The sequence below is a fragment of the Lagenorhynchus albirostris genome, chromosome 5 (genome assembly GCF_949774975.1).
Source record: "Lagenorhynchus albirostris chromosome 5, mLagAlb1.1, whole genome shotgun sequence".
Taxonomy (NCBI): Eukaryota; Metazoa; Chordata; class Mammalia; order Artiodactyla; family Delphinidae; genus Lagenorhynchus; species Lagenorhynchus albirostris.
In genome coordinates this window covers 77,534,819-77,551,908 of record NC_083099.1, presented here as the reverse complement: position 1 = coordinate 77,551,908, position 17,090 = coordinate 77,534,819, and the positions used below count along the sequence as shown (strand labels likewise).

Genomic DNA, 17,090 nt, shown 5'->3' with positions numbered 1-17,090 from the left:
CAAATTGAAGTGTTACAATTTTCTTTAAAGAAGAATACAGTCTATAGTGTATTAATTAAATAGCCTAGGGATGCACCCAATCATTCCATGCCAGGGATATTTGCAAAGAGCTATAAAAATTCTGAAGCAACCTCAAAAGCCTTTAAAGAATAAATGTATTTAGGTCTAAACTTGCAGCAAGTAGCAATTTCTAACAGAAACTGCTGGAAAAAATGATTAGTGATCTAGGTGTCGCACAATAGTCTCTTCTCCCTCTAAATGTAGCATGTTATTCAGATGATTGATTACAGCTTTGGTAACAATTCTTTGGAGATGGTGAAACACCATCAAAAAGCAATTTACTTTTTTCTCAGTTAATTTTTTCTTTAATTAGTGCAAAGGACAAGATAATTTGAAACCTAATTTCTCTGAATTTGCTAGCAATCTGGCTTCAGTCAATTAACATCTGGCTTGGATTTGTATCTGAGATTTAGAATTTAAGACAAGAAATATCAAGTTTCCAGAATATGCTCCTAATATTGATAGAATACAACAAAGACAAAGATCCTGAAATTGAAATTAACTCGCTTCTCATGTCAGGTATAATTTTAATAACTATTAATTTTAAATTTAATAGTTTTATATTTTATTAAAAAATTTTCAGAAAGTGACATCAGAGTAAGCCTCAAGTTACAATGCAGAGACTCACCACAGTGATACAGTATGAACAAAAAATTGGGTCCTAGCATTGGGAGCTAATTTATTTCTAAATATATACAGGTAAGCCTATGATGGCCTTCATCAATCTGATGACTACTGTATATACACACAAGGGTCATCTACCATCTGGAATGGTAGATATCAGCGTAAAAAATAATGAACATTTAGACCAGGTCAGAAAAACACTGATGGAATTATGCAAGTACTACTTAACAAAATGACTGTGTTCAGACTGAAGACCGAATGGTAAAACTTACACCAAAGATGATTTTAATTTTATAGTCACTATTTTAAAATGTCAATACGAACTAAGAAAATTCTGCTGCTGATAAACTGTCATAAACCCTTTGAATTTCAAGATCTAGAAGGTGGTGCTGACGAAGAAACCACAAAGTGTTGAGGCTGTGTTGACATGACCTTGCCAATACCAATGCTCGGTGTGGTAGTGAACACCCAACCAGGTTCAGGCTGGGGACCGGAGACAGTTACATGCTGGACATTTACCATCCTCTTCTTCCCATCTTCTTACACTTGTAACTCTTGCCCAGTTAACCCAGAAAATTGTCTTCTCCTCCTCACTTTAATCCATTTATGAACAAGAAAATGACTCACAGCACTTGTAAGTTCCTAAACCTAAAGCAAGATAAGTAAATCTATATTTTAAGTGAAGTTAATACTCGAAAGATTGGTGCCTCAAAGACTGGAGCTCTTTAAAATGCTTCAAAGTACCTTCAAAATTTCTACCAAAATGTTTCCATTTCTTCAGCCTCCACTAAGTAAATTTTCCGTAATTCAGAATAAACTGGGTATTTCATCTCTTTTCATCAAAAATATTCAACAGAAGAGTCTTGAAGAGGTATGTGGACACTGACATTCATAGTAGCACTACTCATCATAGCTAAAAGGTGGAAGCAACCCACACATCCATTGACAGATGAAGGGATAAACACAATGTTTCTACAGGCAGTGGAATATTATTCAGCCTTTAAATGGATGGAAATACTGTCACATGCTACAACATGGATGAAACTTGAGAACATTTTGCTATGTGTAAAAAGCCAGCTGCAGAAAGACAAATATGGTATTATTCTACTTACATGAGATACTAAAATAGTCAAATTCAAACAGAAAGTAGAATGGCAATTACCTTGGGCTGAGGAGAGAGACAAAAGGGGAGTTATTTCCTAGGTACAGAGTTTCAGATGTGCAAGACAAAAAGGATCTGGAGATCTGTTTCACATTAATATGAATACACTTACTACTGAACAGTACTCTTAAAAATGGTTAGATGATAAATTTTATGGGTTTTTTTGGTCACAATTTAAAAAATACTGAACAGTTCTGTTCAGTAATTACTGAAAAATTTAAAAAAAATTATTTAATTTATTTTTGACTTAAAAATTTATTTATTTTTAAAAAAATTATTTATTTTATTTACTTTTTGGATGCATTGTGTCTTCATTGCTGCGCACAGGCTTTCTCTACTTGCGGTGAGTGGGAACTACTCTTCATTGGGGTGCACGGGCTTCTCACTGCGGTGGCTTCTCTTGTTGTGGAGCACAGCTCTAGGGGCGTGGGCTTCAGTAGTTGTGGCACGTGGGCTCAGCAGTTCTGGCTTGCGGGCTTTAGAATGCAGGCTCGGTAGATGTGGCACACGGGCTTAGTTGCTCTGCAGAATGTGGGATCTTCCTGGACCAGGGCTCGAACCCCTGTCCTCTGCATTGGCAGGTGGATTCTTAACAACTGCGCCACCAGGGAACCTCTATCTTGTAATAACTTTTAATGGAGTATAATCTGTTAAAATGCTGAATCATGTTGTACACCTGAAACTAATATTATATATCAACTATACTTCAATTAAAAAAATTAATCAGAAAAAAATTTTAAACTATCAGAGCCCAATGGAAACAAATACAGTCTCAGTCTGAAAGACAGATTCAAAGTATTGATTTTTAATTTCACTGAAACGCTTCAACCAATGTATGATCCTAGAAGTAACATCTCACATTCAGAATTCAAGTTGATTCTTTTTTTTTTTTTTTTTTTTTTTTGCAGTACGCAGGCCTCTCACTGTTGTGGCCTCTCCCGTTGCGGAGCACAGGCTCCGGACGCGCAGGCTCAGCGGCCATGGCTCACGGGTCCAGCCGCTCCGCGGCATGTGGGATCCTCCCGGACCGGGGCACGAACCCGTGTCCCCTGCATCGGCAGGCGGACTCTCAACCACTGCGCCACCAGGGAAGCCCCTCGAGTTGATTCTTAACAGTAAGTACTTTCATGTTTGTTTAAGTCCATTTTTTTAAGAGTAGTTTTGGGTTTAAAACAAAATTAGGGGCAAGTACAGAAAGTTCCCATATACCCCCTCCCCTCATACATACATGGCCTCTGCATTATCAACATTACTCACCAGAATGGTACATTTTTCACCAAAGATGAACCTGAACTGGCACATCATAATCACCCAATGTCCACAGTGTATCTTAGGGTTTACGCTTGGTGTTGTGCAGTCTATGGATTTGAAAAGTATAATGACATATATCCACCACTACAATATCCTACGAAGTACTTTCACTGTCCCCCAAATCCTCTGTGCTCTGCTTACTCATGTTTGTTTTTAATAATTTCCAAGCTGTTACTTCAGACAAAAAAAATAACACATCCTTGTGGTACATATATATACAATGGAATTTTATTCAGCCATAAAAAAAAAGAGAAATTTTGCTATTTGCAACAACATGGATGGATCTATTGGGTATTATGCCAAGTCAGACAGAGAAAGATAAATACCATATGATTTTACTTAATGTGGAATCAAAACAAACAAACAAGCAAACAAAACAAAAACAGACTCATAGACACAGCACAAACAGGTGGTTTTGCCAGAGGGGAGGAAGGTGTGAGTGGGGGAAAAAAGGTGAAGGAGAGATTAAGAGGTACAAACCTCCAGTTATGAAATAAATAAGCCATGACAACGATATAATATACAGCATAAGGAACATGGTCAATAATATTGCAATAACTTTGTATGGGGCAGATGGTTACTAGTCTTATTGTGGTGATCATTTCATAATGCACGCAAATGTCAAATCACTATGTAATATACATGAAAATAATATATTGTATGTCAATTATACTTCAGTTAAAAAAAAAATCACATCCTTGGAAGCAAACCCATTACTTTGATATCCATAGAGCTTAGCATAGGGCTTGGCATAAACTAACACCAAATAAATGTTTTCTGAATTCACAGCTCATTTTTAACAATGCATAAAACTTTACTAAGATTAATCATTTGTTTTCTCCACCTTTGTAAAATGAACTATTGAGCATGCTCACAGCAGTCTCAAAACAAAGGGATCAGTTCCACAATTTCATGCTCACCTCCACTGGTTCCCTCTCCAGCTCCCGATCACACTATTCGCCACTAATTGACTCCTAATCATCCCTGTCCCAACAGCAACTTGACAAAGCTTCTTCACTCTCAAATCCCCAATACTTCTCTTCACTCCCTCACTCAGGGTGGTGCCTTACCCTGTTCTTCTGAGAAAAGTGAAACCCACGACTTCCTTCTTCACTTCAACGTTCTGGTTCACCCTGCTCCTCTCTGGTCTCCAAGGACATAATCTTCCTCCTTTCAGCTGTGTACCCTGCACATTCCACTCCAGTAGCACCAGTCTGTCTCCTCACTTTTTTCCCCACCCTCTGCCCTCTATGTGCCTTGGGCTTTTCTCCACTCACTTCCACTCCTGGCCTCTCCTTGCCAGAAACTTCTTCCATTCATTTCCATAATCAAACTACAGTTGTCCCTCAGCATCCGAGGGGGACCAGTTCCAGGACCCCTGAGAATACCAGAACTCTTGAGCGCTCAAGTCCTTTAGAGTGGGCCTGTGGGACCTGAGGCTGCGTGCAGAGTGAGGACTGTACACCAAACCTTCAAATTACTCGCAGAAGCACAGACCAATCCAATTTGTATTCGTTCTTTCTCCTCTCACACCCAAAGCATGTAATGTGTGTAATATTTACAACCCATCTAACTGCCTCCTGCCATGCGAATATGCATTATACTACAAGTCTTTTAATCTGTGTTCTTTTCCCCCAAAGTATATTTATAGGGTATTTTAGAGCAAGAACTGTCTTTAACCTCACTGTACAAAAGAGTCTCCTGTTCATAGTGTACATTCAAATATTTTTTGATAATGGAGTGGTAATAAGTTTGCTCAAAAATTAACTTTTCTATGACCCCCCACAATATTCGTTACTATACTAAACATAGTGAAACTTTCACATGCATTTATTTGATGTATGTATTTTTCTTACCCTTTATTCACATAAGCCTTATCTAATTTAAAGCAAAGTCTTCTCTTCCAACAGGATTTTGCCCATTTAACTTACTTTGTAATGGTAATAAGCAGTCACCCCAAAGTGGTTTTTCTGGGGAGGATGACAGTTTAAAATAGGGTTGAAAGTTCCACAGATAGGATTTGGAGAATCCTTTAATACAAAAATTTGAAGTCACCTGCAAAAATGTGTACACATGCTATATTGTTCAGGGGAGCAAATCCATACTTTCATCAGTTCTCCTTAGGACTTCAAGATTAAGGATCACCAGTTTCCTCAAAAAGTTAAATATGGAATTACCACATAGCCCAACAATTCCACTCTTAGATATATGCCCAAGAGAAGCTGAATACATATGTTCCTACAGAAACTTGTAAACAAATGTCCAGAGCAGCATTCTTCATAGCAGCCCCAAAGTGGAAACCCAATGCCCACTGATGAATGGATACACAAAATATGGCATATCCATACTACAGAATATTATTCAGCCACAGAAAGTAATGAAGTACTGGTACATGTTACAACATAGATGAACCTTGAAAACATGATGCTGTGTGAAAGAAGCCAGACACAAAAAGCCACATATTGTATGATTCCATTCACATGAAATGCCCAGAACAGGCAAATTCATAGAGACAGAGTAGATTAGTGATTGCCAGGGGATGGAGAGAGGATGAATGGGGAGTGACTGCTAATGCGAACCAGGTTTCTTTTTGGTGTGATGAAAATGCTCTGGAATTATAGTAGTGATGGCTGCACAACTTTGTGAACATACTAAAAAACATTTTAAAAGGGTGAATTTATGGTATTTGAATAAAGAATAAAAACCTCCTCTTCCCTGGCTACATGCTTAACATCTTCTTTTGCATCATCCTCCCAAACCTAAATGTTACGCATTCACATTAAAACTCAACAGTGCTCCCAACCACCTCCTTCTTCTTCAGGTTCCTAATTTACATGTAGTTTTCTCAGGCTGAAAAATTTCAGAGATATTTCCAATTTCTTTTCTCTCAGTTTCAACATCAGTCAGTCACCAATGCCAGCACTTTTTATTAACAATAAAGATAGTTACCAATATTGAATATGTAATTCCTGCCAGACATTTATGCTAGATGATCTACAAGTATCTTTAATTTTCACAATAGTTATGCACATTAGAGAGGAGGATGCTGTGGCTAAGGGGGTTTAAGTACCTTGTCCTTCAGTCTTTCTCCCTCCAAGCTATCCTCCACCCTTCAGCCGCAGTGATCTTCCTAAAACCAAATCTTATTGTGTTACTCCCCCATTACTCCCCCACCTAAAGCTCCTCAAAGGCTTCACACTGTCAGACTCCTTAACTTGGTATAAGGTGCCCTTCAGGATCCCTGTCTCTTACATTCCTTACACCAACTTCTTTCAGTTCCTAGACTATGCCATGCTCTTTCTCCTACTGCCTCTGGACTTGGCACGGGGTTCTCTTATTCATTCACTCAACAAATATGTATTAAGTGCCCCCTAGGAGCCTGACATTGTATTTGCTGCTTGGGCAAACGCTGTGAATGACACAGATATATGTTCTTCCCTCAAGGTACTTAAGGTCTAAGGGAAGAAACGATAATAAACAAGTAATTACAGATTGTGATAAGTGAAATGAAGGAAGCAGGATGCCGTATTATAAAACATCTAGGGTAAGGGTCAGGGGAAAACTACGATGACTGTTTTAGATAGGTTAATCTGGTAAGGTCTCAGGTGGTGACATACCTTAAAATCTGAAGACTAAGAAGTCAGTTATATGAAAAGCAGGTAAGAGCAGAGGGGGTGATGAGTGACAAGAGATGCTCCTGGAGACATCAGCAGAACCCAGACCAAAGATTTTTGTAGGTCGTGGTTAGGAGTTTGGATTTTAACCTAAGTTCTTAGTGCAATGGATTTCACTGAAGAATTTTGAGTAAGAGAGTGTCACTTTTCGCCACTGAATGGAGAAGGGATTGGAGAGGCACAAGAAAGGAAACGGGGACACATGGCCCGAAGATACAGTAGTGGTTTAGGTGAGAAATGTGGATGATGTGGACAAAGGTGTGATAGAGAAGGAGGAAAAAAGTAGACAGATTAGATGCAGAGTTGACCTGACGAGCAAAGTCATCAGCTGGAAGTGAGGAAGAGATGAAGAGAGGATATAAAGAGTTTGGGGAATTGCCATTGGGGAAAGAAAGTAATGTTACTATAGAAACAGAGGATCAGAAGGATCTCAGGCCCATACTGAGTGAATACTCAAGAGGTTGACCATTTTCATTTTATAATGTCATCAATTTGCCCAGGACTTTTTCAGTGTGCACTAATAGTATTCACGTTACCAGGCATTGGTCATTCTTTTTCCTTTCCAGGTCCCTCTACTCAACCGGGAAAAGGCATTGTTATATGCAATCAAAAGTCTCTGGATCCCACGGCAGTACCCAGAACAGTGCCAGGCACGGAGCAATCATTCAATAAATGCTAACAGGGATCTCAGGCTCACCGGCCTTCAAACTTCATCCGTTCTCTAAAGCAGGATTCCACTGAAATCATACTCCTGTTCACAAAAGTCCCAGATATCTCCACTTATCTCAAGGGTGGTTCAATCTACTGTAACAGTCACAACACCCTCATGTGTGAAACAGCACTGGCAGGATGGGGGGATACTGGACCTATACGATGATCAAAAATCTGGGTGCTACAATTTGAAAAAAGACACGTTCAGTAGAAAGCAAACAGTTTTCCTCATAGCTTACTGCAGGGCCGAAGGGACAAATGGCCACATGAGAGGTGCCAAGAGTCAGCTGGCACAGCGTTGTACTCACGGTCTGAGTTCTGCCTAGCACCTACCTTCTTCCTCTCCAGATTCAGAGTCCTCATTAGTGAACGCCCCGGAGTCTGCTGCCATGGAGATCACTACACGGGCTCCACCCGAAACCAAAAGTGAAGTGGAGCGGGAGCCGGGTCAGAAAGAGGCCAAAACCCGGGGTCTGAAGCCGCAGCACAGGTAAGAGTCGCAGCGGCTGCTACCGGGCTCTTCCGGAAGCGGCACGCGCGTGAAAGTCATGTGACGGGCACTGGGCGTGGCCACGCGGTTTATTTTGATTCTTGAGTGGTGGAAATGTAAGCACGTGGTCGCGGTTGTGGTGCTTTTTACTTTCCCCAGACCGTAATCGTCTTCCGGTGTAGACTTTTCTTGGCTTCTTTTCTGGTTTTCCTCAAGTCCTTCCTTTTCGCCTTGGCGCTTTCTTCCTCCCAACAGTATTGGAGTTTTAGGGAATGGTTTGCTTTTTGTGGGGCTCGGAGCAGTGGAAAGTGGCTCGGCGTTTGCTTACTCTGCAGTCGCTTGGATATCAGGAGAGCTCACGCTTCTCTTCCCCTTCTGTTCCCGACTCTTGCCCTTCTGGCAGCAAAATGATCCACCTGGCTTTCGTGGCTACCGGGCAATGTGAACCTCAGGCGCATGTTCTTTAATTGAGTTGCCTGTGACTCATTTCCCGACCAAAACAAGCCAAATCGCTTGACTTAGGTTTTCAAGGACACTAACCGACAGCAGTCAGGCTTTTGGATTTGTATATCAAAATAACCGGTTGCTTGGTCAAGAGATCGACAACCTCCACTCTTCTCGTTTACTCTTTGTGTAGTCAAAATCATAATAACTGGAGATGAATCTAGGTCATTTGGGGGCAAAAACTTTCAGCTTTAATCAAAATATATTTATTGCTCTTCTGTTAATAACAGGCAAAATAGTAGAAAGAGATCTATATCGTATATATACATGAATGAAATTGACTCGTTTTAAATTTCCTCATTGGGTATGTAAAGCACACAAAAAATGGCTGATTTAACAGGGCTGTACTTACTGTACATAAAAAACAAATGATTTTCATGCGGCAATCCTCTGGGTTCCCTACTACGCCTAAATCTTATCCTATCTCCCTCTCTAATTTATGAAGTTATAAACCCAACAGAAATGAAAATAAACCCAATATAGAAGCAAGCAATATATGGCTTAAGTGACTGGAGATCTCCGAGTTGTTTATTAGGCACAGGACGTAAACATGTACACTTCCCCCAGCAATCCCGGGTTCCTAGCCCAGCCTCCTGTACTACAGCCCCTCTGGGAGTTTCCTTTTCCTGGGGCTCAGCGGCGCTCCTCCCTGCCTTCCCAATTCCTCCCGATCCCCGCTCTGGGACACCGGCTCCACTCCCTCTTTCGCCGAGGTTTTCTCTCCACCGCCCGGCGAGAGGCTAGCCCGGCTCCGCATCCCAGCCCCCTCCTCGCCCGTCGCACCTGCCCCGCCTCCCGGACCTGGGCCGGCTCGTGCGGCGCAGGCGCAGCAACGCGGCCGCGAGGCCGAGGGCGACCAAGGCAACCACGGCCTCCACCTTCTCTGACAGTATCCGCGCTGGGCAGTGACCCCGCGGGCCGCGCGTCGTAATGGGCTCGGGCTGGAGCAGCGAGGAGGAGCGGCAACCGCTGCTGGGACCCGGGCTCGGGCCTGCGCCGGGGGCTGCTTGGAGAAGCAGGGGGGAGGCGGCGGCGGCGGCGGCGGCGGCGCTGCCCGCGGCAGCCCCGAGTCCCGGGAGGGTGTACGGGCGCCGCTGGCTCGTGCTGCTGCTCTTTTCGCTGCTGGGGTTCGTGCAGGGCCTGGTCTGGAACACCTGGGGCCCCATCCAGAACTCGGCGCGCCAGGCCTACGGCTTCTCTAGCTGGGACATCGCGCTCCTCGTGCTCTGGGGGCCCATCGGCTTCATGCCCTGCTTCGCGTTCATGTGGCTCCTGGACAAGAGAGGTGAGGGGGTACCGGGAGCGCCGGCCGTTGATGTCACCCCTAGGGAGCCGCCTCCCTCGGCTTCGTTTTAGGGGTTGTGTGAGGTGACCGAATGTTGCTGGCATCCCATTCCTGACTAGGAACACTCTGTCCCCAAAGCGACAAATGAGGGAAGGCTTCTTTGTAGATACAATGTTTTCATCAAGGCCAATTATGCAACAGCAGGGATTAAGCGAGGTCTAAATGTTCAAGTTTTTGCATATTTGGACATCAGAGCATCCCCATGCACGTGCTATGTGTGTTTTTTACACCTGACAAAAATGACTGATGCTTTGACTTCAAAGGGATTTGGGGATTTTGAGGGTGAAAGGTCAGAAAATAGACTGATGATGCTCAGATACAGGGAAGTAATGAGCTGGCTTTGCATAATAGATGACTCAAGCCCAGGAAGAGCTGTTGGGGAACTCGGATCTGACGCTTTGGTTTCTGGCAAATGGTTCTGGAAAATGGTGCACAGCAGCTTTAAAGTGTGTGTATGTGACTAGGTGCAAGTGTCAGTTGAGATTTTTAACTCTCAGATGAAGCTTGCAGATGAATGAAGACTCTCTTTTCATAGAGAATACTTTGGACAGACATCTCACGTTACCACTTGCCAGTATGATTCTGTGAGGAGAAGAAAAGGTCATAGGATTGAATGATTAGGCATTGAATTACACCACACAAGTATGGGTAAATGATTCATAATCAATGTGATGTAGCTGCTAAAAAGTGCAGGACAGTTTTAGGCACAGAAGTGTAGTATCTAAAACAAGAGAAATAGTTTGAAATGTTCTATTCTAGTGTTCAGTTCTGAGCGTTAATTTTTAGAAGGCCATGGTCAGACTGGAGAGCTTTAAAAGTTGTGTGACAAGAATGTAAAGGATGTAAAAATCAATAATGTGTCAGATGAAGGGAATTGGGTGTGCCAAGCTTCAAAAAGAAACTTGAGGCAGAATATAAATATGTGAAGACCAAGTAAATGAGGAATTAGGCTTAATGTGCATAGTTCTAGAAGGAAGAACTAAACTGAGTGAAGTTACAAAGGGCTGTAACTCAAAGGGATACAGGGAAGAACCTTCTAACAATGAAAGTGTCCAGCCCTGGAAGGTGTGGAACTTCCAGGTAGAGCAAGTACTTAGGCAGAGATATGTGCTAGATGCTGAGGAAGGGTTTCTTGTACTGAATGGAGGTTTTCTTTGTTTGGATTTGTTTGTTTTTAAACTAAATTTAGACTTTATTTGGATTTCACCAGTTTTTCCACTAGTGTTTTTTTTTTCCTGTTCCAAGATTCAGTCGAGGGTCCCAAATTGCATTTAGTTGTTATTTCTTGTTAATCTCCTTCAATCTGTGACAGTTCCTCTGTCATTCCTTACAAGGTTGGATAACTTAAGGGGAAATGCTATTTTATTGTTTCTTTTTATTAACTTTTTATCAGGAGCATTTTTCAATATTATTCCCTAAATTTAGCCAGCCTTGTTTTTATGGTACAAAAATGTTAATTTTGTCCTTTTTATTATAATTATATCTACTATCCATGGCCAGATAAATTAGGGACTACCTATTCTCTTTATAAAATAAGTTACTTTAGGAGTTCTTTCAGAGTTTCTATGACTATATGGTGAATTCTATTTTATGTTTTCTGTTGGTTAGAGCAACAAAAAATAAATTTAAAATTCTCTCACTTAGGAAGGGGTTTCCTTTTCAGTAGGAGAAAGCCAGTTTCCTTCCATATGTTGGCTGTCCTGCTGCCTATGTCCTCTTTGCATACATAAAAGTAAGTTCCTGGTATCCCTGGGTACTAAAGTATCTTTCTCCCTAGAGGATAGGTCTGGTCTTCCTACTGCCATGGGTCCACCCAACTTAGTAGAAGACCAGGTATCTTTCTGAAATCGGTTTTGTACCCTCTCAGTCCTTTTCATTTTCCAGCAAGGAGATAAAAGGGGACTACCTAGTGAGATAATAGGAGACCAAAAGTGAGTGTGCCCTAGAAGCTTAGTGAAGAAAATTTCAACAAGGAGATAACACCTAAATTTGTGCCAAGCTCTAGGGAGATAGTCCTCATGGAGCCTACATTCTAGTGAGGAGATCCAGGCAAAAACAACAATAAAATTAAATATTTAGTGTGTCAGATGGTGATAAATGTTTTAGAGAAAAATGAAACAAGGCAAGAGAGAAAGGGGATGTGATTGGGTGATACTCTCTCTAGACTGTCAGGGAAGGACTTACTGATAATGTGTGTTTGAGCAGAGACCTGAGGGGAAAAGGAAACCTACCTTGTCAATTCTGGACAGGACTGTTTTGGACAAAGACAAAGGTCTTAACCTTGTTTGGCATATTCGAGAAAGAGCAATGAGGCTTCTGTGGCTGAGTTGAGCCATAAGGGAAACCACAGTAGAAGGTGAGGCCAGAGAGGTGGTGAGAGGCTGAAATCATGCAGGGCCTCCTAGGTCACTGTAAGGACGCTGGCCTGAAGGGGTGAGGAGGGCTCACTCCACTGGAAGGTTTGAGCAGAAGAGTAAAATGACGGCTCTGCTATTGTCTTGAGAACAAGAGCCAGAGCAGGGAGACCGGTTGGGAGGCTGTTGGAACAGCTCAGATGGGGCTGATGCTGACTTCCAACTGGGGTGATAGTAGTGAAGGATTTGAGTATTGTTGATGGATAGGCAGAGGTGGAGTGTGAGAAAAGGGGAAGATTTAAGATGTTTCTCAACTTTTTTAGCATTAGTAATTGGGAGAACCAAGCTGCAGTTTACTGAGATGTAGAAGATTGTGGAAGGAGCATTTGGGGGTAGACGGCATGCAGATCAGGAATCTGAAATGCCTATTAGATATAGGACAAGCTAAACTGTCAGTTTATTTCCTGAGCAATAGATTTGGGATTTGTCAACCTATAATGGTATTTAGAGTCTTGGAGCTGAGTGACATCACCTGTGGAGAGGGATCTTGCTTCAGAAGACTGAGCCCAGGGGCATTGCAGCATTCAGAGCTTGGGAAGATAAGGACGAACCAGCTAGTGAGGACTGAGAGTAGAGCCGGGTTTAGCAACATGGAAATCTTTGGTATCCTTTAAAAGAATAGTCTCACTGGAGTGGTGGGGGTGAGTTCACGAGTGTAGACATTATGTCAAACACACTTAAAGGGGCAGCAGAGACATGAGGGAGTAGCCAGGGGGAATGTGGCTACTGAGAAAGTATTTTTAAAGATAAGAGAGAAAGAAAAAAAAAGAGAGAAAAAAAAGATAAGAGATACTAAAGCATATCTCTGGAATGCAGTATCCTAATGGATCCAGTAGAAAAGGAGAAATTGACAGTGCTGGAGGGAAGGGGAAGAACTGCTGTAGCCATGCCCTTGACTAAGCAAAATGGGATGCAGTCCTCCAGAGTACAAGTAGACAGGTTGGCCTTAGATATAAGTGTCGACAGCTAATTCTTCAGTAGCAACAGAAGAAAAGGTAGAGTGTATAGATATGGATGCACGTGGTGGGTAGTAGGAGCTCGTGGGAGTTATCTTTGTTTACAGTTCTCAGAAAATAGAAAGCAAAATGACCACCTGACAGCGAGGATAGGAGAACAATTCTTGGAAGATTGAGGACACACGATAAGTTGTAGTACTAGTTCCTAGGAAAGGAGAACACACGGACTAGAAAATTGTAGTGGGATTGTCGGGCAGCTCAGAGGGCCTGCTTTAAGTGACTGGGCATTAATTTCAAGTGAGACCAATCAGCATGGCCGTTTGTTTTCCTCCAGCCTGTTCTGTTGGGCAAGCACAGGCATGGGCAGAGTTGGCAGAGAGAGAGAGATCACCAGAGTTGCGGTTTGCCAGGTGTGTAGGACTAAGAAAGTGCAGGCCAGGAGTAGAGGATTATGTAGAGAGTGATATAACAATGGACTGTGGAATCTAAACTGGGTAAAAAAGAAAAGGAAACACCTGAGGTAGATAAGAAAAAGTAGTAGGCTACAAAATTGTCATTCCCAATCGATGAAGAATTTAGAGTACTAGAAGGAATGAGTGGGAAGGAGAGGAGGTCATGGTTGAAGAATGGGACGCTTGAAATTGGGATTATGTCGTGGACGCAATTAGGGTAAAGATAAGGTCAGAGTATAACAAAGAGAGTGGACAGCCGAGGTAGGGTAGAGGGCATGATTGTGGAATAACAAGTCAGGGGACTGAGAGGGCAGGATATTGAAAGGATCATATCTGGTATTGAAATCACCAGATTCATGAAAGAAGTAGTGTCCTCAGGAGTAATAACGAGCCAAAACAGTTTCAAGCCAGGAGGGCGAATGACGTGGAGGCAGGTATGTGGTGGTCTGCAGACAACTGCAGCAGGGAGTGGTGAGTATGACAGTCAGATAGAATTGGATCAAAGGCTGTTCTGGCCATGATGGATTAACAGGAACTGGATTTATCCTTCCATCTTAAACAACTGAAAACAGAAAACAAAATCAAAGTATACGAAACAGTGGTTTTCAGACATTGGGCAAAAGGTAGAGGTCAGTGATCCTTACGATTACTTCTCACAGAGATCTGTAGTTCAAACAGAGCCCCACAGTTTTCCCAAGTCGAGGAGACAGTTGAGAAGTCTTAAGAGGCCACCATAGCTAGAATTCTTAGGGTAGAGTACCAGAGAGGAAAAGGGTTCACAGAGAGAGAGTTCTAGATCTGCAGGGAGTTCCTCTTGAGTCTTCAGCTGGGCACTGATTAGCAGTTACACGTGAAGAAACTACTTAAGTCTGAGAAAAGGACTACGAAAAAGGAACAGGCAGAAAAATTCTCGCAGTTCACATAAGGCTGGGAATTGTTCACATTCCCAGTAGCCAGAATGGGAAAACCTCATAATACATAGGAAGTTTGGTTGAATACTCAGAAGGGTGTTGCCTCGGCAGTAAAGACAAACAGAGCTCTAAACTAAAGGCTTCTCTGGTTCCACCTAATAAAGCTTAAAAGTACTGCTTGAACAGATTAAAAATAACCGTATCCCAGAACATTGTTCAAAAATATTTAAAGGACTTGAAAAGAAAAATCCATCACCCAACAAAATTCAGAATTCCTGACATCTAAATTAGAAATTACCAAACGTGCAAAGAAGGAGGAAAATACAACACATAAAGAGGAGAAAAAGCAATCAGTAGAACAGACCAAGAAATATTACAGATGATAGAATTAATAGACAGGGACATCGAAGCAGCTACTGTGAATAAATATACTACATATATTCAAGAAGACAGAACAAAGCATGTTAAGGAGAGACATGGAAGACATAAAAAGTCCAACATTAAATTTCTGGAGATGAAAATGTAATCTGTGTCTGAGACCAAAAAAATACACTGGACAGGATTTAAGAGCAGATTAGACATTGTAGAAGAAAAGATTAGCAAACTTGAAGATGTAGTAATAAATACTATCCGAAGTGGAACACAGGAAATAAAACCCAAAAAACCACAGGTATCAGGGAGCAGGACAGTTTTAAGTGACCTAATATACATATTAGAGTCCCAGATGAGAAGAGATTGGTAAAGGGAGAGGGCATGGATTGAGATAAAATGGGGAGGAAAAATTGAAGAAATAATGGCAGAAAAATTTCCACATTTGATGATATCCATAAACCCAGAAATCTAAGAAATTCAAGAATCCAGTTTGAGGAAACAGCATGAAGAAAAAAACCACACCAAGCAAATCTCAGCGTGCCTAACACTACAGCAAGGCACCTCGTAATCATAGTGCTTAAACCAGAGGAAATCAAAGCATCGAGAGAAGCCTGGGAGCTTTAGCGGGGAGGGAGTAACAATGATCTGGAAGGGGCTGGGGAAGCACTGTCCTCAGGGAAGAGGTTTCAGAGTAGTAAAAAGGTGAAGACGGTGAAGAGCTTGAAAATATAGAGATTCTACTGATCCGCTGATTCTGAGCGCTCCAGGAGTCACAGTGGAAAGATCTGGGGAGTTGAGGCGCTGGCAGAGATGAGGTCGGATTTGGGTATGCATGAAGCCCTGTTGGGACGAGGATGACCTGTGAATCTTGGGTCTCTTGTGACCAGTGTGAACAGGAAAAGCAGGCATGATGTGGTTAGTCCTCCTGGTGTCCAAGGCAGATCGGGGTGGCGAGGCCAGGCTGTAGCTGTTGAGGGTAGGGACAGGTGATCTTGCCAGGCGCAAGCAGAGCTTCACTCCAGCTGATGGAAGTGTGGGGCCTGGGAAGGGTGGTTTTAGCAGATCAAACTCATTTCCGTGTATCTACTACACATAGTTTGTGTGGTGGGGTGTTTTTTTACTTTTGGTTTTTTTTTTTTTGCCATCATGTTTTTAGGCACCGATTGTGGAGACTCTCTTCCTGTACCCAATAGGTTCCTGGCATAAGGAGTTATCTCATCCATTGGAAGGGGGCTTCCTGCAGAGTCTGGATGCCATATTTGAGTAGAATTCATTTTTATTTTCAGTCATGTTTGGTTTTCTGAAATTATTCCCGTACCTTTCATCAGATGGTTTTTGCACTCACATCCTAGTACTGTAATCACTTGGGATCTATTTATATGAAGGTCCTAGATGTCTCATAAGCATATTTTCCTGGGGTCCTTATACCTCTCCTTCCCAAAGTCAGTTGTTATCTTTTTGATTACATGGAACTGCAGAGCCCTGCCTTGTCAGGATCCAAATGAGATCAAGAAAGCATTCTATTCAAAACTGAGCAGCGGCTGAGGTGGATTAAGTAATACTTGGCAACAATTAAAAGTAAGCAAGCCACAAGTTGTACCTGCAAGGTTGCTTTACAATAATCAGCTTTTCACAACTTCTTTATTCTTAAAAGTTTATATTAGCTGTTATATTGTCATATGTTTGATAAAAGTCATAATTGAGTAAAAAAGTGTGCTAGCTTTCAGCAGTTGTAGTAGGAAACCTAGTTATTTGGACCGTAGGGCCATAAACAGGGTCCCACTGCCCACTTGGTGGCTGTTTACCTTAATTACAAACCAAATATTAGAAAAAAATAAACATCATGTTGAATGTAAGCCTTATAGTCCCAAATCTATAAAATTTTATCTCATAGGGTACCCAGTATAACCTTATAAGAGCAGCATTTTGCAAGTTTAGGATATTTATGACCATGAATGTTCTTTTTATTAATTACACTCTTATTTCCTGTGGCTATAATGTGGTTTTAAAATCTGTGTTCTGTTAGTAGACACAGTAAATGAGCAGTATGTATGCATTACTTGTTCCTGAGAAGCACAGTTTTCTACCGGATTACTTCTGCCAA

At 41.9% G+C, this 17,090-nt stretch overlaps 2 protein-coding genes across 2 annotated transcripts in view; one reads left to right on the top strand and one right to left on the bottom strand.

Annotated features, from left to right (window-relative positions):
• The window catches only part of HSPBAP1 (HSPB1 associated protein 1), a 49,854-nt gene extending 41,797 nt beyond the window's left edge, over positions 1-8,057 (bottom strand). Inside the window, exon 1 of the mRNA XM_060150476.1 lies at positions 7,876-8,057. Within this exon, the coding sequence (XP_060006459.1) occupies positions 7,876-7,933 (58 nt within the window). The 5' untranslated portion in view covers positions 7,934-8,057. The remainder of the gene's footprint in view (positions 1-7,875) is intronic.
• Positions 8,058-9,233: 1,176 nt separating this feature from the next.
• Positions 9,234-17,090, top strand: part of SLC49A4 (solute carrier family 49 member 4) — a 90,742-nt gene continuing 82,885 nt past the window's right edge. The window contains exon 1 of the mRNA XM_060150477.1: positions 9,234-9,821. Within this exon, the coding sequence (XP_060006460.1) occupies positions 9,467-9,821 (355 nt within the window). The 5' untranslated portion in view covers positions 9,234-9,466. The remainder of the gene's footprint in view (positions 9,822-17,090) is intronic.